Raw genomic sequence first — 26,807 nt, forward strand, 5'->3', positions numbered from 1 at the left:
TGAAAAAAGTGAGAAATAAAGACTGTGGGTTATAAAAACTCTGATTTATGCTGATAATTGAAATAATGTCCTATTAACTATATTTTTAATGTATGTGTTGTAACCATTTATTAAATAATTCTTGGTAGTTGTATACCAGGTAATTTAAAGATACGAACGTTGAGTCATGAGTTTATTAATCATTGTAATTCACGTGAGTTCAATGAAAATAAAAACAGAATGTTGATAAACAGTATTATTCCTAAAACCTGATTAGTCATGAACATCCAGTGCAATAATGACGAGACTCAAAGACTAATAGATCTTTGTCAAGGGAGTTGCAGGGAAGTTTTACAGTGAAGTGTCATCCCAATATCACATTACATTCTGACTTTTACAATCTAATTTGTGTATTATACAAAGAAATTAAAAAATAGATATTCAGATAAAAAGACATACAGGGTCCAGTTTTCAATAATATTTTTTCCACATTTAAGGAATCCTAAAGAAAAGGTCATTGAATGTACTATGTTGTTGTTGTGGTCTTCAGTCCTGAGACTGGTTTGATGCAGCTCTCCATGCTACTCTATCCTGTGCAAGCTTCTTCATCTCCCAGTATCTACTGCAACCTACATCCTTCTGAATCTGCTTAGTGTATTCATCTCTTGGTCTCCCTCTACGATTTTTACCCTCCACACTGCCCTCCAATGCTAAATTTGTGATCCCTTGATGCCTCAAAACATGTCCTACCAACCGATCCCTTCTTCTAGTCAAGTTGTGCCACAAACTTCTCTTCTCCCCAATCCTATTCAATACCTCCTCATTAGTTACGTGAACTACCCACCTTATCTTCAGCATTCTTCTGTAGCACCACATTTCGAAAGCTTCTATTCTCTTCTTGTCCAAACTAGTTATCGTCCATACAAATACTTTCAGAAACGACTTCCTGACACTTAAATCTATACTCGATGTTAACAAATTCCTCTTCTTGAGAAACGCTTTCCTTGCCATTGCCAGTCTACATTTTATATCCTCTCTACTTCGACCATCATCGGTTATTTTACTCCCTAAATAGCAAAACTCCTTTACTACTTTAAGTGTCTCATTTCCTAATCTAATTCCCTCAGCATCACCCGACTTAATTTGACTACATTCCATTATTCTCGTTTTGCTTTTGTTGATGTTCATCTTATATCCTCCTTTCAAGACACTGTCCATTCCGTTCAACTGCTCTTCCAAGTCCTTTGCTGTCTCTGACAGAATCACAATGTCATCGGCGAACCTCAAAGTTTTTACTTCTTCTCCATGAATTTTAATACCTAATCCGAATTTTTCTTTTGTTTCCTTTACTGCTTGCTCAATATACAGATTGAATAACATCGGGGAGAGGCTACAACCCTGTCTTACTCCTTTCCCAACCACTGCTTCCCTTTCATGCCCCTCGACTCTTATAACTGCCATCTGGTTTCTGTACAAACTGTAAATAGCCTTTCGCTCCCTGTATTTTACCCCTGCCACCTTCAGAATTTGAAAGAGAGTATTCCAGTTAACATTGTCAAAAGCTTTCTCTAAGTCTACAAATGCTAGAAACGTAGGTTTGCCTTTTCTTAATCTTTCTTCTAAGATAAGTCGTAAGGTCAGTATTGCCTCACGTGTTCCAACATTTATACGGAATCCAAACTGATCTTCCCCGAGGTCGGCTTCTACTAGTTTTTCCATTCGTCTGTAAAGAATTCGCGTTAGTATTTTGCAGCTGTGACTTATTAAACTGATAGTTCGGTAATTTTCACATCTGTCAACACCTGCTTTCTTTGGGATTGGAATTATTATATTCTTCTTGAAGTCTGAGGGTATTTCGCCTGTCTCATACATCGTGCTCACCAGATGGTAGAGTTTTGTCATGACTGGCTCTCCCGAGGCCATCAGTAGTTCAAATGGAATGTTGTCTACTCCCGGGGCCTTGTTTCGACTCAGGTCTTTCAGTGCTCTGTCAAACTCTTCACGCAGTATCTTATGTCCCATTTCGTCTTCATCTACATCCTCTTCCATTTCCATAATATTGTCCTCAAGTACATAGCCCTTGTATAAACCCTCTATATACTCCTTCCACCTTTCTGCCTTCCCTTCTTTGCTTAGAACTGGGTTGCCATCTGAGCTCTTGATATTCATACAAGTGGTTCTCTTCTCTCCAAAGGTCTCTTTAATTTTCCTGTAGGCAGTATCTATCTTACCCCTAGTGAGACAAGCCTCTACATCCTTACATTTGTCCTCTAGCCATCCCTGCTTAGCCATTTTGCACTTCCTGTCGATATATTAATTTTGAGACGTTTGTATTCCTTTTTGCCTGCTTCATTTACTGCATTTTTATATTTTCTCCTTTCATCAATTAAATTCAATATTTCTTCTGTTACCCAAGGATTTCTATTAGCCCTCGTCTTTTTACCTACTTGATCCTCTGCTGCCTTCACTACTTCATCCCTCAGAGCTACCCATTCTTCTTCTACTGTATTTCTTTCCCCCATTTCTGTCAACTGTTCCCTTATGCTCTCCCTGAAACTCTCTACAACCTCTGGTTCTTTCAGTTTATGCAGGTCCCATCTCCTTAAATTCCCACCTTTTTGCAGTTTCTTCAGTTTCAATCTGCAGTTCATAACCAATAGATTGTGGTCAGAATCCACATCTGCCCCAGGAAATGTCTTACAATTTAAAACCTGGTTCCTAAATCTCTGTCTTACCATTATATAATCTATCTGATACCTTTTAGTATCTCCAGGATTCTTCCAGGTATACAATCTTCTTTTATGATTCCTACTATATAAATTCTTACTATATAAATTACAAAAGCATACTTCAATAACCAACGAAACTGTAATGTTTTAAACTTGGAAACTGCCCTCCTGAAAAATCTATAAAATGGACTTAACCCATTCTTTCCGTGTGGTCTTCAGATGTAAAGATGTGTTTGTCAAACGTTTTCGAGAAGTAGAGGTCCAAAGTTTTAAAATCTGTTGAATGCCATACAAGAGCACCGACTGACAAGCAGCTGCGCAAGCGCCAACTTCTGTGTCGGTAAAGTACAAGTCTTGTAAAATCTCACTGCCTGGTAGTGCCTTTGTGTCCTTCCTTCGGCAATTGTCTACGGCAATGTCGGGTTCTGGGAGAAGAAAGACTTCTTCAGCCTTAAATGGGCTGTGGCTTACAGGTAAGTAATTTTCCCGAGGACGGCCGGTGTTTCAAACATCTACGTTACGTCTACTTTTACATGACTACTCTGCAATTCACACTTAAGTGCCTGGCAGAGAGTTCATCGAACCACCTTCAGACTGTTTCTGTACCATTCGTACCGTTACACGTATTTAGGTGCACTAATCAGCTGCCCAGTATTGGTACGTGGTAGGATGAATTTTTTGTATGGTGGAACGCTAGCGGACGCAGGTCTGAGGGCGCGCCACGGCAGTTCCGGCTTGCGGCTATGTGAGTCCAGGTACAAAGACTAGCAGTGTCACCAGAGACAGGGGAAATCCCAGTACGGGGAATTTTGACGGCTGTCGTCCGCGTGGCCTTTGTGCAGGAGACAATGCTCTAAGACATGGCGGAGTGTCACAATCTTAAGATGGCTGAGGTGCTGAGGTCTGAACTTCGACAAAGAAGTACAGTTACATATTAATAAAAATCTGAGTACATCGGCGAGCTAAGAAAAATGAGGCACATCCAGTGACACAACAATATTTCAATATCTATAAAATTACAGAACTTAATATTTCTCAGCCGGCCGGTGTGGCTGAGCGGTTCTAGGCGCTACAGTCTGGAACCGCACGACCGCTACGATCGCAGGTTCGAATCCTGCCTCGGGCATGGATGTGTGTGATGTCCTTAGGTTTAAGTAGTTCTAAGTTCTAGGGAACTGATGACATCAGAAGTTAAGTCCCATAGCGCTCAGAGCCATTTGAATATTTCTCAACGAATAAACATTTACACAATGAACCTCTGAATTAACATCTTTTAATCGCTTCGTGTTATTTCAACAATCTATATCTTAGAGGATAGCATTGCACTATCCTGAAAGCTACGTATCTCTGTCTATATTATTTATTGATTTAGCACATCTTTTATAATTTTTTACTGCCCAAAAGTTTGTCAGAACATTATATTCTCGACAGTTAGATAGCAAATGAATATTGTGTGAACACTTCACATGTTGTCATACATGTGTAATTATGTAATTCACAGTTAACTATTTTGCCAATAACTTCATTCAAGTGTTGATTGCAAATGCTGTTAAAAAACTGTGCTAATTTAAAAATGTCATTCGCTTGTGTTAGCGGACACCAGAATTGACAGAGAACCAAGAGAGCTTCTGTGAAGTCCGCCGGCACGGCAGCTCAGCGTGTTCGATCAGGGGGTTAGCTGCTCTCTCTCTCTCTCTCTCTCTCTATATATATATATATAAAAAATTGCCCGCGAAAGCAAAGGTCCCGAGTTCGAGTATCAGTTCGGCACACAGTTTTAATCTGCTAGGAAGTTTCATATCAGCGCAGAGTGAAAATCTCATTCTGGAACCAAGAGACCCTTCTGTCAAGAAGCATAAATAATTGTTTGAGTAATAGTTAACGACAATTGGTTGTCATTTAACGTGAGCGCACTTGCACAAGTTTACTTATGAACCAACTATTACTTGTATTCACTATAAATTATCTCAGCATAACCAGTATTTATGACATTTATTTATTTAGGTTGACTCTCATACAGAACATTATAGCAACCAGCCACTTTTTAAAATGCTATTTATTTATTTATTTAAACAGCGCCGTTACCGGTTTCGAACTGATAGGTTACCTTCAGACGCCTAGTTCACGTTTTAAATTACATTTCTTGTTTTGTTTCCCCACCTGACGAAACGTCCTTGGGGTGGCGATGCCCTACAACCAAAACAGGTTTTAAGACGACGTCTTTTTAATTGTAATTGTGCCTCACGACGATTTTAAGTGATGTAAACAAACTATTATTATTAATTGGAAGATGTTTAGGTTACTTACTATGAAAAATCCGCGCCATTACGTTCCAGTGCAGGTTGCTTATCATCTTGCAACATCCAAAACTATATAATGCACTTTTTTGTATATATACATGCACTTAATGTAACATACCTTAGAAGTTTCGTGACCTGGAGGTATGCATACAGTCGTCATCTTTGTATGCATACCTCCATGTGACGAAACTTCCAAGTGTGTCAGTGGTGTGTTACATTATGTGCATATAAATACACAAAAAGTGCATTATACAGTTTTGGATGTTGCAAGATGATAAGCAACCTGCACTGAAACCTAATGGCGCAGATTTTTCATTGTAAGTAACCGAAACATCTTCCATTTAATAATAATAATAATTTGCTTACATCACTTAAAATCGTCGTGCGGCACAATTAAAATTAAAAAGACGTTGTCTCTCATCTTGTTTTGGTTGTAGGGCATCGCCACCCCAAGGGAGTTTCGTCTGGTGGTGAAACAAAACAAGAAATGTAATGTAAACCGTGAATTAGTCGTCTGAAGATGAACTTATCGGTTCGAAACCAGTGACGGCGCTGTTTAAATAAACAAATAGCATTGTAAAAAGTAGCTGGTTGCTGTAATACTCTGTGTAAGAGTCAATCTATATTTTGTACACAGCCAAGGGCTCAATATGTCAGTTTTTGACAAAATAGCATTTATTTATTTGAATAATGTTGTGATATATTGGTTTAGTCTGGTGGTCAGGTTGAATCAAACCCTGTCTATAGAACATAAGGATTATGTATTTTTGGTGGGGATCGCATACAGCTAATGGAAAAGCAGACATTAGAGAAACACTACAGGAGTCAGGTAGAGACTAGGACTTTTCAAATGAAGAGCTCAAGGGAGCGATTCTTGTTACTTAGGGTAGAATGCTGGAAGAAGGTAGACCTGCCTGTGGTAACATGCACGATTCAGTTGTATAGGTGATTCATTCTGGGCAGTGAACGGCCACTACAGTACTCTAACTTTTGAGGGGGGCTGAATGTGCTCCAGAGACGAGGACTAACTTATTCCATTTGTGTTAAGGAACTGAGAATAGATAGAGTATGAGTTATTGTTCTTCGTACTGCGTGTGTCAATTTGTGAACCACCATGTTGAACTCTGAACTGTTTTCAGCTGATGAAATTTCGTGTATTTTGATTACGAAATGGATTTAATTTTTGCATATCTTCGATGATTGTTTAGTTTGGGGATTTTGCTACCCTTTCTGTAACGCTTTACTATATTTTAACTGAATATCATAGGACCACTTCCCATTTATCTGAGATGCCCTTTCTTGAACAAACATGATCCGCCATTATTATCTGTCGTCTACATCAATTACGAAATTTAGAACAGAACCTTGTTATTAAATTACTCATTTATTATTTTGTACTTCTGTGTATTTTATTAACCCGCATTTCTAGCCAACTCATAGACAGTTTGACTGCAAGATCACAGCTATAGTTTATTATTTACAGTGTATTAGCTGCTGGACATGAAGGCAGACGTGCACAGCTCGACCCTATGACTGTAGCTCGAGCCATTCTTTTAAACAGAGACGCCCATAGCCCAGTACCTAAAGTACGAGTAACCGCAGGTAAAGACGCAACCGGTTTGCTTGTATGGACTGCTGTTTAGAAGAGCAACGACTCAGCAGTAACTCTTAGGTACCGTACCACTGTCGAACAGACTAAAGGACAAACGGATACTTAACTCTTTCCTTGAGAGCTCTGATTTCTCTTATTTTACTACGGTGATCATTTTTCCCCATGTAGGTGGGCGTCAACAAAATCTTTTCGTATTCTCAGGACAACATTGAAGACTGAAATTTCGTGAAAAGATTTCGTCGATCACAACCGTGACAATCTCTCCCCTATTTCGCTATAGTACAAAACGAGCTGCCGTTCTTTAGAGTTGTTTGATGTCCTCCGCCAATGCTGTCTGGAGAGCATTACATACCGCATAGCAATATTCTATCAGAGGACGTACGAGCGTAGTGTAGGCAGTCTACCTAGTAGATATGTTGCACCTTCTAAGTGTTCTGGCAATAAAACGCAGTCTTTGGTTTGTCTTCTTTACATTATTTATGTAATTGTTGCAACTTATGTTGTTCGTAAGTGTAATACCTAGGTATCCTAATATTCCTTGCAGAGAAAGTTCTTTAAGTACTGCCAGGAGGCAACACCTTTCAAGAGCGCTTTAAGCAGAAGCAAGAAAGGACCGATCAGAATGGGCACATTCTGCACATGATTCTCTTTGGCTGAAAGCCCTGCGTTTTAAACAATTTAGTTGAGCGGTCCGGAGCTCTGCCAAATCGAGAAGTTGGTTGGCTGGCCTCTTGGGGTGGAGCAGTTGTGAACTCTCTGGGACTGAGGCGGTGTCTTCATTGCGTATATTAGAAGTCAGGAGTAGATGAACCTTCGTAATAAACCAAGATACTTAATGCAGCACAGAGGGTTGAGAGAATCCAAGTCTCGTTTCTGGACATGGGCATGGAATTCTATTTACAACTTTTTGTTTTCCTCCGCAAGTGTTGCAAATTGGAGAGCACGAGCCGGCCAGTGTGGCCGTGCGGTTCTAAGCGCTTCAGTTTGGAACCGCGTGACCGCTACGGTCGCAGGTTCGAATCCTGCCTCGGGCATGGATGTATGTGATGTCCTTAGGTTAGTTAGGTTTAAGTAGTTCTAAGTTCTAGGGGACTGGTGACCTCAGTAGTTAAGTCCCATAGTGCTCAGAGCCATTTTTTGAGAGCACGAATTTGTTCCGAAAAAAGAGAGAGACCTCGGAGCAAAGCGTTGAACCGTTAGCTAGGTGAAGTTGGTGCACGATTTCTTAATGTCAGTACATTCTATTTCTTGCAGTACGGAAATGTGGGAGTCGTGCTTTTGTGGGACTCTGTCCCTGCTGACTTTGGCTGCCTTCCTGTTTTGTTGTAGTGACGATTATCGGCGGGAGACGTTACTGGCCAGTCGGTGGCGTTATATTCGACTGTTGGTGGTGGACATACCACAGTCCAATGGTTGGATCTTGGAATGTTTTCTGATAGCGTTTAGGTAGCTACAGGGCTTTTAATTATTGAGAATGGAGTGTGAGATGTTTAATCCTGCCTCGCGGATCAAAGCAAGGCACGCGACCCGTATTTAGACTGAGTTAAGGTCCATAGCAGGTAACACATGCCAATAAACATTGTCGCTTAAAATGCTGAGTAGTGCGTAACGCAATTTGTCTCACGCGCCTAACATCATAGAGACTACGTGGATTCAGGCCGCGGCCTCGAGGGTGACTTCGTGTGACTACGCGCAACCTCCGAGGCACAGACTGAAACAGCGTTGCAGTCTACCTCTACTGCATTCGAATTCCGTAATTTTTTTTTCTTTTCTTCTAATATTCCTCCAAACAAATCCTCTTAATGTCCCACAAGTGTGTCGTCAGGAGTGCCCCAGGGGAGTGTGCGATATACATAAGTGATTTGGTGGGCAGTGTGAGCAGCAATCTGCGGTTGTTTGTTGATGATGCTGTACTGTACGGTAAGGTTCGAAGTTGAGTGACTGTAGGAAGAGACAAGATGACTTAGACAAAATTTCTTGCTGCTGTGATGAATGGCAGCTAGTTCTAAGTTCGGGAAAATGTAAGTTAATGCGGATGAGTAGGAAAAACAAACCTGTAATTTTCGATTACAGCATTAATAGTGTACTGCTTGATTTCATGGTCGATCGGCTGCCCAAAAGCCACACATCACGCCGGTAAATGCCAAACGACGCCTCGCTTGGTGTGAGGAGCGCAAACATTGGACGACTGAACAGTGGAAAAACTTTGTATGGAGTGATGAATCACGGTACAGAACGTGGCGATCCGATGGCAGGGCGTGGGTATGGCGAATGCCCGGTGAACCTCATCTGCCAGCGTGTACAGTGCCAACAGTAAAATTCGGAGGCGGTGGTGTTATGGTGTGGTCGTGTTTCTCATGGAGGGTGCTTGCACCCCTTGTTTCGCGTGTCAGTATCACCACACAGGCCTACATTGATATTTTAAGCACCTTCTTGCTTCCCATTGTTGATGAGCAATTCGGGGATGGCGATTGCATCTTTCGACACGATCGAGCACCTGTTCTTAATGCACGGCCTGTGGCGGAGTGGTTACACGACAATAACATCCCTGTAATGGACTTGCCTGCACAGAGTCCAGACCTGAATCCTATAGAACACCTTTGGGATGTTTTGGAACGCCGACTTCGTGCCAGGCCTCAGCGACCGACATCGATACCTCTCCTCAGTGCAGCACTCCGTGAAGAATGGGGTGCCATTCCCCAAGAAACCTTCCAGCACCTGACTGAACGTATGCCATCAAGGCTAAGGGTGGGCCATCACCGTACTGAATTCCAGCGTTACCGATGGAGGGCGCCACGAACTTGTAAGTCATTTTCAGTCAAGTGTCCGGATACTTTTGATCACATAGTGTATATCTGGAACCACTCTCGTCTACTGCAATACCTCAGCACCTAGTTCTATGACTAGATGAGTTCATTGTACTTTATTTTAGTCCTATAATATTAGATTTTCGGGCCTACTTTCACACTTACTCTTTTTAAGTATTCATTCCTTTGTAGAAGTTTATCTACTCTAGAAGCAGCTCATCAGAAAAATGAATTTTAATTACGACGGATTCCTACAGACAGCTTATTTCCAATTATCCACGCCTCTTACAAACATAACCGTGCTTTCCATAGCGATACGCATTTTCGATTTTCCGAGCAGAATGTTAAACTCCTGCACATGTCTGATGTGTACTGCGAAAACACTAAGGCGAGTTAAGTTCTCTGTAGCAAAAGCATGATGACTTTGTACGTTCAGCCAATAATGACGAGTGTGCTTTATTCTCTCTGAGTCTGAGCTTGATGCTGCTGATGAGGCTTCGTATGGTTTTAACGTGAGTTTGCCGCACAAATTTCACGTGGGATGAATTAGCGGCGTTTGTATTTTCGTTATCGGAAGGTAGATGTTTTGTTGTATGCATTTGAATGGGATAAGTATCCCAACTGAATGAGATGGTGGGCAGTGGTATGTTTAGTAAAGCACTGTTGACAGCAACGGACTTACATAGAACATGTAACACTTGGTAGCAGACTGTTCATAGACTTAGTTACTTGCCGGTAAGGGTACTTGGGATTTTCCGAAGGTTAGCCGACAGTCGGAATGGTTATGGATCATGGCTTCCCTGGGAAATAGGAATTTCCTTATCCTTTCTAATACAGCCTCACAAGCAGGCACAAAGGGGTGTCATTTTAAATGCGTACAATAAAATTTGCGACCAAAAAATGTCGAGAGAAAGTTCACTAATCCCCTTGTCCGAATTCGGCAACTTGTCCGGTAGGTAGAAGAACAGAGAGTGCTTCTGTGGTGAATTACTTTATAGCGACGCCCGATTAAGGTGGCTGTAAATGCTCGAACAAAAACTACAATGCCAAAATTTTTACAGTCTGGAGTGATCATAATTTTATTTTCTATCTGAGAAAATCATGGAAATTTTCTGATTTCCGTGTGATTTGGTCTGGTGGGTGACTGAAGTGCTCTTCGTTTCTTTCTGCTCAGGTATTTAAGTAAATCATAGCTGCGATTTTGCAGGTCAATTAACTCTACGGAATATATTTTAAAAATGGAAGTCTCTTTCTCTCGTGCCCTCTAGTTCACCTGGTTCAGAGTCTTTCTTACTTTGAAGCGACCGACATCCAGAGCTCCACATTGAAGCTCGTTTGAACTAAGCACCGTCCAGTCTTTGCTCTTAATCATTCCTCGGCCATACATTGATTTGTGTTTTGAACAGCACCAAATCACAGTATGGCCTGCTTTGGTTCTCTTTCTGATATCGACTGTCGGTTTGGAGGTAGACCGTAACTCTTACGGAGCGTTTCAGGTGGATGAGGACTATCTGGGTGCATGTAGGTCGTAACTTGGTGAGGAGCTAGTTTCCAGGAACAAAGCACGAAGATGTCATAGATTTTTGACAGGCACAAATTTCAAGATTTCATACGTCGTCACGGGCTGGCCTGAGCCGGCCACCGCCTTAGTGCAGCAGTAGACATGATGAAGACAATCACTTGAGAAGGGCTTTACAGGAGATGTGCACCATTTGACATAATCACATCGTCATCTAAAATTGCATTGATTACGGTAACTGTATTAGGCCAGGCAACAGTAGTCCGTCTGATTATATAAATTATGCTTGAGTTTACTCAAAATGTTCAGCAAATGCGTTTTAAGAACGCTTATGCTTACTGCTGGTGTGACAGAAAATCGTTATTCCGTTGTCTTGTCTACATCTACATTTACATCTGTCGTACAATTTATGTAATTCTTCCGTGGCGATCATTAAGCAAGACCCAAGGAAGCTACCTATTTCCTGTGTCGACTGATCGTGAGCTTTCGAGACTCTGCGTAACGCACAACTCATTTTTTGCAGACTCCATTTGTAGACTGCTGAGCATTTCTGGGACATTCTCAGGCTTTCTAAACGAATCCGTGTGAAGGAATTCAGCTCTTCTTTGAATATTATCTCTTCCGTTAGCCCAATTTATAATTAGCAACGGAACTAGAGCCGCGAACAATACACACATACATACACATCAACAGAAGTTTTGCGTCACCCCTTTATATGGAAATTCATGACACAAAAAAATTGGCTCTCAGGCATAAGTATATATTCATTTGCAATTTGTCCAGGGTGTTACAAAAAGGTACGGCCAAACTTTCAGGAAACATTCCTCACAAACAAACAAAGAAAAGATGTTATGTGGACATGTGTCCGGAAACGCTTAATTTCCATGTTAGAGCCCATTTTAGTTTCGTCCACCTACGCTCAATGGAGCAGGTTATCATGATTTCATACGGGATACTCTACCTGTGCTGCTAGAAAATGCGCCTTTACAAGTACGACACACCATGTGGTTCATGCGCGATGGAGCCCCTGCACATTTCAGTCGAAGTGTTCGTACGCTTCTCAACAACAGATTCGGCGACCGATGGATTGGTAGAGGCGGACCAATTCCATGGCCTCCACGCTCTCCTGACCTCTTGACTTTCATTCATGTGGGCATTTGAAAGCTCTGGTCTACGCAACCGTGGTACCAAATATAGAGACTCTTCGTGCTCGTATTGTGGACGGCTGTGATACAATACGCCATTCTCCAGGACTGCATCAGCGCATCAGGGATTCGATGCGACGGAGAGTGGATGCATGTATCCTCGCTAACGGAGGACATTTTGAACATTTCCTGTAACAAAGTGTTTGAAGTCATGCGGGTACGTTCTGTTGCTGTGTGTTTCCATTCCATGATTAATGTGATTTGAAGAGAAGTAATAAAATGAGCTCTAACATGGAAAGTAAGCGTTTCCGGACACATGTCCACATAACATATTTTCTTTCTTTGTGTGTATAGAATGTTTCCTGAAAGTTTGGCCGTAACTTTTTGTAACACTACACACACACACACACACACACACACACACACATATATATATATATATATATATATATATATATATATATATATATATATATATATATATATATATAAAAACAGCATTTGTGTAGCGACAAAATCGTCTCTTTCCCTTAGCCGTTGTTTCACGGGATTCCTGAGCAGTCGCAGTGCGTGGTGTAACGTCCGCTTGCTGTCGTGTAGGCTCCAATGTGGCGTGGCATACCACTAATGAACTCATCAAGCCTCGTCCAACTTCTCCCACTCTTCAATGGCGGTTCGAAATGGTCGTTGTCGACTTCCAAAAACAGCTCGTTTCAGTCAGCTGCACACATGTCCAGGCAGGCAGGCAAACCACTCCACTCTGGTGATACTAGCATCCTGAAGAGAAGTATTAACGAGAGCAGCAAGTTGAGCATGCGAATTGTCATCCATCAAGATGAAATTGTCTCCAAAATGTTGACGATAAGGTACCACAATTGGTTGCAGAATATCGTCCTTCTATGGAACTTCCTGGCAGTTTAAAACTGTGTGCCGGACCGAGACTCGAATTCGGGACCTTAGCCTTTCGCGGGCAAGTGCTCTACCATCTGAGCTACCCAAGCACGACTCACGTCCCGTCCTCACAGCTTTACTTCTGCCAGTACATCGTCTCGTACCTTCCAAACTTTACAGAAGCTCTCATTCTGGAATATCGTCCTTGTATCTCAACAACTACGAGAAATGTAAGATTGCCCCATGTAACGCCACCCCGGAACATTACTCCACCAGCACCTCGTTGCCCACCTGGACACAGTGTTGGAGGCGTTCGATGGTACCAAGTTGTCTCGAAACTAGTTGTCTGCGATTATCAGGGTTGAAACTGATCGGAGTTTCGTCCGCAAACAACACCCGACACAAGTCCTGTGGCGTTCATACTGCATAATTTCTTGCCCATCTTTAACGAAGCCAGTGGTGTTTCTGTTCACGACACGGTGCTCGCCATGCCCGACGGGTATGTCGATTCGGATCATCCAGTCGTCTCCTAACACTTTGATGCGATACATGACGTTCTGTAGCCTCTTTGAACTCCAAATTCAGTTATGTGGCATTCAGCCCACTGTCACTTGTAAATATCGATCGTCCTGTGCATCTGACGATCGTGGAAGTCTGTGTGATGTAAGTTCTCAACACTACCTGTCAACTGGAACGATTGCATGCCCGCAACACATCACATTCACTCCGGAGCACACTTTGATGGCCGTCCTACCTGTCACAGATCATTATAACTCTAATCATTTACATAGCCGCCAACGCCGTGTCCATGTATGAGGTTACATTGACATCCAACCATGACTTCCAGGTGCTTCATTTCTTTATCGGTCAGTGTAATTAAGTTTTACTTAATACACTGCTTCTTACATTTCGTAATGAAGTCTGACAGAAAATGGTTCAAATGGCTCTGAGCACTATGGGACTTAACTTCTGAGGTCATCGGTCCCCTAGAACTTAGAAGTACTTAAACCTAGCTAACCTAAGGACATCACACACATCCATGCCCGAGGCAGGATTCGAACCTGCGACCGTAGCGGTCGTGCGGTTCCAGACTGTAGCGCCTAGAATCGCTCGGCCACCCCGGCGGCGGAGTCTGACAGATATCATGTTTGTATTTCTATATCATATAACTGCATCTGATGAAATGAATAAAAACCTAATAAATTGAAACTTCCTGGCAGATTAAAACTGTGTGCCGGACCGACAGTCGAACTCGGGACCTTTGCCTTCTGCGGGCAACTGCATTCTGGAAACATCCCCCAGGCTGCGGCTAAGCCATGTCTCCGCCATAACCTTTCTGTCAGGAGTGCTAGTTCTTCATGGTTCGCAGGGGAGCTTCTGCAAAGTTTGGAAGGTAGAAGACGAGGTACTGGTAGAGGTAAAGCTGTGAGGACGGGGCGTGAGTCGTGCTTGGGTAGCTCAGATGGTAGAGCACTTGCCCGCGAAACGGAAAGGTCCCGAGTTCGAGTCTCGGTCCGGCACACAGTTTTAATCTGCCACGAAGTTTCATATCAGCGCACAATCCGCTGCAGAGTGAAAATCTCATTCTGGGAACCTAATACATTGTTTACTGGGAATTACCCTGTGCCACTCACTCCATAGTGGTCTGCATTGTACAGACGTAGATGTAGACGAGGATATGCGCGTGCGATATATACCTGTGCCTGTGCCTGTCCCGGTTCCGGTTCCGGTTCCAGTCCCGGTTCCGGTTCCAGTGGGGTTGGTGGGGTTGGTTGGCGCCGTCGGCCCGGTGGGACCCGTGGGTGGCGGGTTGCCGTAGGAGAGCGACAGAGCGTAGTTGATGGGCTTGCCGAACCAGGAGAAGCTGTTGGAGGCGGCGAGGCTGCCCGCCGCGTCGCTGCCGCCCAGCTTGAGGCCGGCCAGCAGGCCCAGGAAGCGGCCCCCGCGCTGCCCGCCGTCCCCGTCCCCGCCACACTTGCCGCCCCCACAGCCGCCGTACAGCGCAGCACCTGTCGCTGTCGCGCCAGGCAGCTGCAGGAACGGCTCGGGGCCGTCCGCGTACGACGGCAGCGCCGCATCGTCTTCTGGTCGTTGAAGTCATGTGGAATACAGTTAAATTATGAAACGTATTTTACCCATGTATTTATCAGACTTCGAGAAGAATATAATAATTCCATTCCCAAGGAAAGCAGGTGTTGACAGATGTGAAAATTAACGAACTACCAGTTTAATAAGTCACAGCTGCAGAATGCTAACGCGAGTTCTTTACAGAAGAATGGAAAAACTGGTAGAAGCCGACCTCGGGGAAGATCAGTTTGGATTCCATAGAAATAATGGAACACGTGAGACAATACTGACCCTACCACGTATCTTAGAAGCTAGATTAAGAAAAGGCAAACCTACGTTTCTAGCGTTTGTAGACTTAGAGAAAGCTTTTGACAATGTTGACTGGAATACTCTCTTTCAAATTCTGAAGGAGGCAGGGGTAAAATACAGGGAGCGAAAGGCTATTTACAATTTGTACAGAAAGCAGATGGCAGTTATAAGAGTCGAGGGGCATGAAAGGGAAGCAGTGTTTGGGAAGGGAGTGAGACAGGGTTATAGCCTCTCCCCGATGTTATTCAATCTGTATATTGAGCAAGCATTAAAGGAAACAAATGAAAAATTCAGAGTAGGTATTAAAATTCATAGGGAAGAAATAAAAACTTTGAGGTTCGCCGATGACATTGTAATTCCGTCAGAGTCAGCAAAGGACTTGGAAGAGCAGTTGAACGGAATGGACAGTGTCTTGAAACGAGGATATAAGATGAACATCAACAAAAGCAAAACGAGGATAATGAAATGTAGTCGAACTAAGTCGGGAGATGCTGAGGGAATTAGATTAGGAAATGAGACGCTGAAAGTAGTAAAGGAGTTTTGCTATTTGGGAAGGAAAATAACTGATGAGGGTTGAAGTAGAGAGGATATAAAATGTAGACTGACAATGGCAGGGAAAGTGTTTCTGAAGAAGACAAATTTGTTCACATCGAGTAAAGATTTAAGTGTCTGGAAGTCGTTTCTGAAAGTATTTGTATGGAGTGTAGCCATGTATGGAAGTGACACGTGGGCGATAAATAGCTTGGACAAGAAGAAAATAGAAGCTTTCGAAATGTGGTGCTACAGAAGAATGCTGAAGATTAGATGGGTAGATCACATAACTAATGAGGAGGTATTGAATGGAATTGGGGAGAAGAGGAGTTTGTGGCACAACTTGACCAGAAGAAGGGATCGGTTGGCTGGACATGATCTTAGGCATCAATGGGTCACCAGTTTAGTATTGGAGGGCAGCGTGGAGGGTAAAAATTGTAGAGGGAGACCAAGGGATGAGTATACTAAAGAGATTCAGAAGGGTGTAGGTTGCAGTAGGTACTGGGAGATGAAGCAGCTCGCACAGGATAGGGTAGCATGGAGAGCTGCATCAAACCACTCTCTGGACTGAAGACCACAACAACATCTTATCCACAGTGGATGCAGTTGAACTCTGTGATTGTTCCTTTGTAGGGTGTAGAATAATAACCGCTACCAGTCAAAATAGAAGGTGATTTTATGTGACACTCGACCGGTTTCGCGCTTCTTCCCATGTTTAGGTGGTTTACATTCGAGTATATGTTCCCATACGCAGTATTGGCGATCACTGTTTAAATCAAAAACAGAAAATGTGATGAAGACTAAATAGGCATTTGGAAGTGTATAAGCGACTTATATAGCAAAATATTATAGTAATTCATAAAGCTGGTGCAGCCATATCGTTTTCACATAACGTTTATCACATTTTCATAAAAAAATATTTAATTTTCTACACCTTAATTGTACATTTTCTCCATGCTAATTATTATAAAGTGGTGGCAGTTTGGATGTTGGTAACTTCGGACACACATGCACTCACAACGTGTTTACATTTGAAAAATAGACAATATGCTCGAAGAGCTTAAATCAAATAAGTACAGAGATGCTACACCTAAGGATACGTATAACAGATATAACAAATTGTGAAAATGAAACTGTTACATGACTGTGGAACCACACTCTCAATTATAATATCTTGAAGGGTTTCTGGTAAATTATATAAGGTTAAATAGATATTGTACTTCTTTCAAACAACTGCTAGTTGTGAGGTGACCATGAACTACAGTTTTTGATTTTTAAAATAAAGAGGGGTCCAAAAAATGGATCCAATGTTTAAAAGTCCATTACTGGCAAACTATTTGACGGAGTTGTCTCATCTTTGGTAGTGTAATAGTTTGTAGTTCCGTTAATCGCCACACAAGATTGTGTTGCGTTGTTTTGTTCTGTCAGATGACAGTCGCCAGATAGTCAGTGTTTTGTTTGGGCTGTGCGGCTGGTCCCGGCGGAGGTTCGAGTCCTCCCACTGGCATCGGTGTGTGTGTTTGTCCTTAGTTCCTTAGGACAATTTAGGTTAAATAGTGTGTAAGCTTAGGGACTGATGACCTTAGCAGTTAAGTCCCATAAGAAAAAAAAAGTGTTTTGTTCTTAGTTGCACCTAGTTACTTGAGTAAACATGGCTGGCGCAAGGCTTACGTCCGATGAAAGGAAGTCAGTTTTGAAGTGGTATTTTAAGTACGAAAGTCGGCCGTAGTGGCCGAGCGGTTCTAGGGGCTACTGTCTGGAACCGCACGACCGCTACGGCCTCAGGTTCGAATCCTGCCTCGGGCATGGATGTGTGTGATGTCCTTAGGTTAGTTAGGTTTAAGTAGTTCTAAGTTATAGGGGACTGATGAACTCAGAAGTTAAGTCCCATAGTGCTCAGAGCCATTTTTTTTCCTCTGGACTTTTACCTTTGGGGAACACTAAAGGACGTCGTTTATCGACCAAAGCCACGCACATTGAATGAACTTCGAAAATCCATCGTACATTCATGTGCAAATATCCAAAAGAACACGTTGCAGTCAGTAGTTCGTGCTGCAGTTCGGTGGCATCGTTTGTGTGTGAATGTTAATGGTGACCATTTCAAACACCTACAGTGATATCTTCAAGTTGGACTTTAATATACACTTTCTCAAAAAATGAGAGAACTCCGTCAATTAGTTTGCAAGTTATGGACTTTTAAACAGTGGATACATTTTTTTGGACCCCTCTGTATTTGTCTAAAGATGTGTAGAAATGACACATTTGCTAGCTCTGCTTGTTAATTGAGAATCTGATATGGCGAAAACAAAATACAATGTCTGTTTAACCTCAGGACCTATATAATTTACCAGAATGAATTCCAGATATTATAAATGACAGTGTGGTTCCACAGTCATGAAACAATTTCATTTCCATAATATCTAAAATCTTTTATGTATCTGAATGTGTAACATCTCTAAACTTGTTGGGCTTAAGCTCTTTGATCACGGCCTCTATTTTTCAAATGAAAACATGTTGTGAGTGCATGAGTGTCTGAAGTTACTAACATCTAAAGTCCCAATGCTTTATCAAAGACATAATATGGAAGCATCAATAATTAGCATTGTGACGAATATACAGTTAACCTGTAAATAACAAAATATTTTTGTAAAAAAGAAATGTGATACTTCTAATGTGAAAACGTTATGTATACATCAGCTTTGTGTAACTGCTACAATATTTTGCAACACGTGTCACTTAGCCACCTGAAGATGGCCACAAGGCCGAAACCGATCGTGCGTTAAATAAAATTACTTTCCATTGTGACTGGTGGTGGTTATTGTTCCACGTAGTTAAGTTATTGTACGCGGGGTGCTTCAGCTGCCGCTACCAATCGGTTTTATGTAACCGATAACACCTTCAAAAGCCACACGCGAGATTTTTCGTATTGTCTCGCTCGTTACGCACAAACTCTTAATCCTACAAAAGAAATGATCATAGCGCCTTCGTACGAAATTTAATGATGCCACAGTTTTCAAGTTATTCAAGGAGAAACAAGTTCCTTGGTCACCTTCGTATGTTTTCTTGAATAAGTTGAAAGCGACGACCCTAACACAAATATAACCCAGTACAAAAATTAACTACATTAAATTTCCTAGAAAAAGATGCCGTTCATTTTTTTCTGTAGGACTAATAGTTTGCACTTAGCGACCAAGAGAATATGAAAATCTTGCATGTGGTACTTAAATGCGTTACAGGTTTCATAAAACCGGTCGGTAGGGGCAGCTGAGTCACCCTACCTAAAGGATGTGTCACAATTAATAGCAAAAAACTCGAGATAGGTGAAAGAACACAATCAAATAAACAAAAATATTCTATTAACATGGGTCTGCGAATGTGAACTTACGATCTGCTGCTGATTTCAGCATGAGCTATAGTCATAGTAGGTGGAAACGTATTTGAAATGTCAACTTTTCGATTAATTCCCCATTTCACTGTACTCAAATTTCAACCATGGCCTACCTTAACAAAAATTACAGCTGAAAAATTCAAGCTTTCCTCGACAGTAGCAGAGCAGTGTAATTGAGGAAGTACCTTTGGCGATAGTTTCCTTATTTCATGATCTGTGGACCTCTTTTCCAGGGTTTAAATGTCATTAAACACCCATGAAAACATAAAATTGACAGTTGAACACCAAAAAGATGACAGTATAAATTTCTTAGACCTTACCATTAGAATAAGGAATAACAGATATCAGTCTGAAATTTATCGGAAGCCTACCACAACACATACTACAACCCACAACTCGTCTTGTCACCCCACAGCCCACAAAATGGCAGCATTCCAGTACATGATCAATAGAGCTATCCAACTACCATTATCTGAAGTCAAATGTGATCAAGAAACTGAAAGAATAAAACAAACAGCTATTGCAAATGGTTATAACAGCTCTGTAGTAGACACCCCGAAACACTCAATAATGGTAAAGCAATCACAACACAAAAAACAAAAACAGAAAGAAAATAGCATCTTCCATACAATCCCCTTTCTAGGTAACATTTCACACCAGATTGCCAATGTCTTCAAACGAAAAGGCATAAGCATATCCTTTACTACAGACAACAAGATCAGATACAAGTTACCCCACAACATCAGCACACGAAACCCACTTCATCACACAGGTGTGTACAAAACGAAATGTTTGGACTGTGACTGCTTCTAAATAGGCCAGACAGGCAGATAATTTCAGATTAGATTAAAAGAACAAATGAAAGCACTGAAAAACAAAAAATACCACACATCAGCAATAGCCACCCATCTGCATGAAACAAAACACCAGGTTAATAACACAAGTATCAACATGCTACACATGCAACCAAAAGGCAGAAAACTGACAATATTCACAACAGTATCATCTCTGTTTCCAGCAACTGCGTACGTCATTAAAAATTACAAATCACACACACACACAAACACACACACACTAATATTTACCATAAATATTTAGTTATGTTACCACGACAGCCCCCGGGTGTACAAGAGGTGGACCTCATTTACAGATATATCATCATATCAACAGCTTGTACCCTCTTGTCAGCTTGAATCTATATGTACATCAACTACTGGCACAAATTGCACATCCATCTGCATATTTTTAAGCATTAACCAATGTATTACCACAGCATTTAGGCAGTTATTACATGTAACGGATTTAATCTTAATACCCCTTGCCTTGTAAAGTTGCTCTCATACAATCACTCTTTCCACCCTCTCCCTCCCTCTTATTTTCTCTTTTTCTTCCTCCCCCTCTGCCTCCAGCCTTTCATATCTATCTATGAATCCCAACCAAAATTGTTATTTGTGTATAATTTTACCACTGTAGCCAATATGATTATTGTACTTAAAGTTTGTGACACTTCGCCTGACTGTATAAATGAGTACGAAGTTTCAGCTATTTTAACTTGTCAAAATCTAACTTATATACCACATGAAGTATTTATTCCAACGAATGTATTCAACACGCAAACAACACCTCCAAATCCCTTAAAAAATTTATTCTGTAATAATGTTGTTAGGTCGTATATTCTTTGTACTTTGTGATAATATTTTCTCTTCTGCTATACGATCCATGCACCTAATAGTTTCTGACGCCATATTTGTTTACAAAACATGACAGTATATATGTGATATGTTACGACAGTGAAAGAAACCTGTGACCACTGGAGGTACTTTATTTTACTTATTTTTATATTTACCGTTAGATACACGTTTAATTTTTTGTCAAAGGAAACCCAAAAGTATGTTCTGAAATAGTGTTTTGTTTCTCCACTAGGCAGTGCCACAAGTTCCTCCAAAACATCGCAACACAACACACACACAAATGTCATGTTAACAGATGTAAATCCACCTGATGACGGAGGTTAAACTGGTAACAGTAAACTTTTTGTTTCATTTAATGTCAATAACAGTCACGGTAAAGCGTAACCTAACCTAAAAAGTTCGCATTTGAAGTGGTACTTATTTGTTGCAGTACGTTGTTTGTTTAATGTAGATGGGAGTGTATTTGGTAAAATATCACACTGTGCTAGTTGTTTAACATGGTATATCATTGTAGTTTGCTTAAATGTTTCGCTCTGGAAGTTGGTAAGGGTGGTTCTTTATGTACCTGTCTTTAGAGAAAACGACCAAAAGCTTAAATAGTTCAGGGATGTGTATTACTTATGCCATTTTTTGACAAACTATGATATCACTCATTAACAAGAATACCAGGATGTGTCCTTGTTGCAATAGTTTAATTGTTGTATTGTAATATTGACCTGTCTCATACTTGGAGCTGGTATTTGTGGAGAAATTGGCTAAAAATGTCAACAGCAGTGGAAGGTGACATGCTTATGCCATTGTTTTTAACGAACGAGAAACTCACACTTAGCAATAATTAATTTGTTACATGTGGTAATTCCTCACACTTAAAGATTGTATTTATGGAAAAATCAGCTAAAATTATAGCAACTTACAATGGGAGGTGATATGTACTGATCATGTCCGTAGGCGACATTTACAAAATCTCTGATCACTTCTCCTCGTATTGTTAACGAAAATTCCATGTCCATGGTACAGGGTGCAACGAGAACAAATGCAGTATTGTGGTTGCAAACCTCACTTTTTTATCTGTCTCAGTTTCTTCGTGCGACAAAACACGATTGTATTCAGATGCTATTACAACACTTTCGCTTTCTGCTGACTAGAGCATAGAGCAAAAATACTGGTTATTTCAAAATGAATATCAGGATTTTAAACCTTTGTAGTGCATATTACATTCAACTTACAGTTATAAATAATACATTAAATGAAAGAGAAACTCAAACAGTTATTCTTACAAATGTTCAGTATGAGCACCATTCCTCTCACACGGCACATACCGAGTCTATAGGAGAGTTCTTCTCAATCTTTGAACAGTGTGTCTGGAGTAATTGTTTTCACAACTGCTTCAGTCCTGATTCTTAAGTCACGTGGATCAGCTGGTAGCGGAGCCAGAAACGCACGATACTTCACGACCCTCCAAGGTAAAAATCGCATGGCGTCGGTTCGGGTGAACGTGGAGGCCATGCGACACAAGTTCCTTCATCCGGCCCCTTGCGGCCAATCCATTGGTCGTTTGACTAATCGCGAGTTATGCCATTGAATCGGCGCACCGACTTGTTGCCAAATAAAGTTCTATGTTTCTGCTTCTTTCAGTTGGGAAAAGAGCTACACCTCTAGCGCATCAAGCTAAGAAACGCCAGTTAGAATTGCCCGTAAGCTTTCCGCCAGCATATGGTATAAAAACATTCAATTTAGGAGAGTATCTTGCAACTGTACTACCTTGTGGGAATTTTCTGACCCCCAGAAGTGCACATAATGTGTGTTCACATTTCCACTTAGGTGAAATGTCGATTTATATCTGAAGACGACACGATCCAGAAAGTACTCATTTTCATGTTACAAAATTTCGTTTGCAAACTTGGCAGCCACGCGGGGTAGCCGAACGGTCTCGGGCGTATCGTCATGGTCCGTGCGGCTTCCCCCGTCGGAGGTTCGAGTCCTCCCTCGGGCATGGGTGTGTGTGTTGTACTTAGCGTAAGTTATTCTGATTTAGATTTAGTAATCCGTAAGCTTAGGGACCGATGAGCTCAGCAGTTTGGTCGCAAAAGAACTTACCACAAATTTCCAATTTTTTCCAAACTTGGAACATAACCAGTAGTCCGTAGGTTTTAGAGATTGTAACAATTGCAAACAATAAACGTCTAGTTGTAACCGCCTCCCTAAAAGTCTCCATTCATACGTTACTGCAAGTGCTAACTTATGACTAGCCTCCCAGACTGGTTTCTTGGCGCTACGCGTGAAATAATCTCTGACTCGTTCAACACGTTCTCCAGTCACACTTGGTCATTACGAACTCATCAATTTGCAAAGACAACCGTTGTCTTCAGGATGTTATCGTCTGCGGATGCTATTATCACTTGCAGCAATACGATGGATCTTAATACGGAACGCATATTGCACTGTTACAATAGATTCACTCCTTGAGAGCTTTCTGTCCATAACTGGCCTTCTTTGCTACTAACGCTTTCTAACAGAAGCCACAGGGAACAGTGCATACGTACAAGTGTAGAAACAGTTTCAGTTACTCTTCCATTTGATGTACACTACTGGTCATTCAAATTGCTACACCACGAAGATGACGTGCTACAGACGCGAAATTTAACCGACAGGAAGAAGATGCTGTGATATGCAAATGATTAGCTTTTCATAGCATTCACACAAGGTTGGCGCCGGTGGCCACACCTACAACGTGCTGACATGAGGAAAGTTTCCAACCGATTTCTCATACACAAGCAGCAGCTGACCGGCGATGCCTGGTGAAACGTTGTTGTGATGCCTCCTGTAAGGAGGAGAAATGCGTACCAACACGTTTCCGACTTTGATAAAGGTCGGATTGTAGCCTATCGCGATTTCGGTTTATCGTATCGCGACAGTGCTGCTCGCGTTGGTCGAAATCCAATGAGTGTTAGCAGAATATGGAATAGGTGGGTTCTGGAGGGTAATACGGAACGCCGTGCTGGATCCCAAAGGCCTCGTATCACAAGCAGTCGAGATGACAGGCCTCTTATCCGCATGGCTGTAATGGATCGTGCAGCCACGTCTCGATCCCTGAGTCAACAGATGGGGACGTTTGCAAGACAACAACCATCTGCACGAACAGTTCGACGACGTTTGCAGCAGCATGGACTATCAGCTCGGAGACCATGGCTGCGGTTACCCTTGTCGCTGCATCACAGACAGGAGTGCCTGCGATTGTGTACTCAACGACGAACCTGGGTGCACGAATGGCAAAACGTCATTTTTTCGGATAAATCCAAGTTCTGTTTACAGCATCATGACGGTCGCATCCGTGTTTGGCAACATCGCGGTGAACGCACATTGAAAGCGTGTATTCGTCATCGCCATATTGGCGTATCACCCGCCGTGATGGTATGGGATGCCATTGGTTACACGTCTCGGTCACCTCTTGTTCGCATTGACGGCTCTTCGAACAGTGGAAGTTACATTTCAGATGTGTTACGACCTGTGGCTCTACCCTTCATTCGATCCCTGCGAGACCCTACATTTCAGCAGGGCCGCATGTTGCAGGTCCTGTGCGGGCCTTTCTGTATACAGAAAATGTTCGACTGCTACCCTGGCCAGCACATTCTCCAGATCTCTCACCAATTGAAAACGTCTGGTCAATGGTGGCCGAGCAACTGGCTCGCCACAATACGCGTCACTACTCTTGATGAACTGTGGTATCGTGTTGAAGCTGCATGGGAAGCTGTACCTGTACACGCCATCCAAGCTCTGTTTGACTCAATGCCCAGGCGTATCAAGGCCGTTATTACGGCCAGAGGTGGTTGTCCTGGGTACTGATTTATCAGGATCTATGCACCCAAATTGCGTGAAAATGTAATCACATGTCAGTTCTAGTATAATATATTTGTCCAATAAATATCCGTTTATCATCTGCATTTCTTCTTGGTGTAGCAATTTTAATGACCAGTAGTGTATTATTTATAATTGTAAGTTGAATGTAATAAACGCTACAAAGCGTTAAAACTGAGTTATTCATTTGGAAACATTGGGTACTTGTACAAGAACACGACTAAGCACTACCGCCAGTGAAACTATCAATCTACGAAGGTCGATAAGATGGGGCTTATAGAACATTCAGAACGTTGTATGGCAAGTAACTGAACAAAATTCTAGAGCAATAGCGGCTATGCCGGGTACGCTGGGCATTCAGGAAGTCCGCATTCGACTTGTATATTCCTGAGTAATTTGATTAGCGTTTAATGCTACTACCAACGTCTCACTACCAAACTTTGGAGGAAGCTACTGTGCGGTCATGCGCTTCTGTTTATTTACCTACGACACCTCCACGGCTTCCAGTACGTTCTGTAAGACAGAGCTAAACTTCATTGGTTCCAAATGTGCCAAAATTTCTGGGGGAACACTGCAGAACTGAGAACGGTAGTGTGGAACCTAACATCACTTGCAATAAAATTCTGAGTTTGTAATTATGCTTAACACAATTAAGCTGGACACTGTGCTTCGTTCAACAGTCTTTTGTTACTTTGACGTTGGCGCAATGCCGAAACGTGTATGGAAGAAAGAAGTAAAATACGAGGGGCATTCAATAAGTAATGCAACACATTTGTTTTCTGAAAGCAGGTTGGTTTTATTCAGGATTGAAGTGCACCGTATTCCATAATATTCTCCTCACTTTTGGCTGTTGTTGTTGTGGTCTTCAGTCCTGAGACTGGTTTGATGCAGCTCTCCATGCTACCCTATCCTGTGCCAGCTTCTTCATCTCCCAGTACTTACTATAACCTACATCCTTCTGAATCTGCTTAGTGTATTCATCTCTTGGTCTTCCTCTACGATTTTTACCCTTCACGCTGTCCTCCAATGCTAAATTTCTGATCCCTTGATGCCTCAGAACATGTCCCACTAATCGGTCCCTTCTTTTTGTCAAATTGTGCCACAAACTCCTCTTCTCCCCAATTCTGTTTAATACTTCATCATTAGTTATGTGATCTACCCATCTAATCTTCAGCATTCGTCTGTAGCACCACATTTCGAAAGCTTCTATTCTCTTCTTGTACAAACTATTTATCGTCCAAGTTTGACTTCCATACATGGCTACACTCCATACAAATACACTCCTGGAAATGGAAAAAAGAACACATTGACACCGGTGTGTCAGACCCACCATACTTGCTCCGGACACTGCGAGAGGGCTGTACAAGCAATGATCACACGCACGGCACAGCGGACACACCAGGAACCGCGGTCGAATGGCGCTAGCTGCGCAGCATTTGTGCACCGCCGCCGTCAGTGTCAGCCAGTTTGCCGTGGCATACGGAGCTCCATCGCAGTCTTTAACACTGGTAGCATGCCGCGACAGCGTGGACGTGAACCGTATGTGCAGTTGACGGACTTTGAGCGAGGGCGTATAGTGGGCATGCGGGAGGCCGGGTGGACGTACCGCCGAATTGCACAACACGTGGGGCGTGAGGTCTCCACAGTACATCGATGTTGTCACCAGTGGTCGGCGGAAGGTGCACGTGCCCGTCGACCTGGGACCGGACCGCAGCGACGCACGGATGCACGCCAAGACCGTAGGATCCTACGCAGTGCCGTAGGGGACCGCACCGCCACTTCCCAGCAAATTAGGGACACTGTTGCTCCTGGGGTATCGGCGAGGACCATTCGCAACCGTCTCCATGAAGCTGGGCTACGGTCCCGCACACCGTTAGGCCGTCTTCCGCTCACGCCCCAACATCGTGCAGCCCGCCTCCAGTGGTGTCGCGACAGGCGTGAATGGAGGGACGAATGGAGACGTGTCGTCTTCAGCGATGAGAGT

General features: G+C 42.4%; 1 protein-coding gene across 1 annotated transcript in view; it reads right to left on the bottom strand.

The window, feature by feature from the left end:
• Positions 1-45: 45 nt before the first annotated feature.
• The window catches only part of LOC126123982 (putative per-hexamer repeat protein 5), a 58,879-nt gene continuing 32,117 nt past the window's right edge, over positions 46-26,807 (bottom strand). Inside the window, exons 2-3 of the mRNA XM_049915104.1 lie at positions 14,680-15,066; positions 46-50 (exon numbers count right to left, since the gene is read on the bottom strand). Coding sequence (XP_049771061.1) covers positions 46-50; positions 14,680-15,066 — 392 coding nt within the window. The remainder of the gene's footprint in view (positions 51-14,679; positions 15,067-26,807) is intronic.

This window comes from Schistocerca cancellata, chromosome 1 (assembly GCF_023864275.1).
Source record: "Schistocerca cancellata isolate TAMUIC-IGC-003103 chromosome 1, iqSchCanc2.1, whole genome shotgun sequence".
In the NCBI taxonomy this organism is placed as follows: domain Eukaryota; kingdom Metazoa; phylum Arthropoda; class Insecta; order Orthoptera; family Acrididae; genus Schistocerca; species Schistocerca cancellata.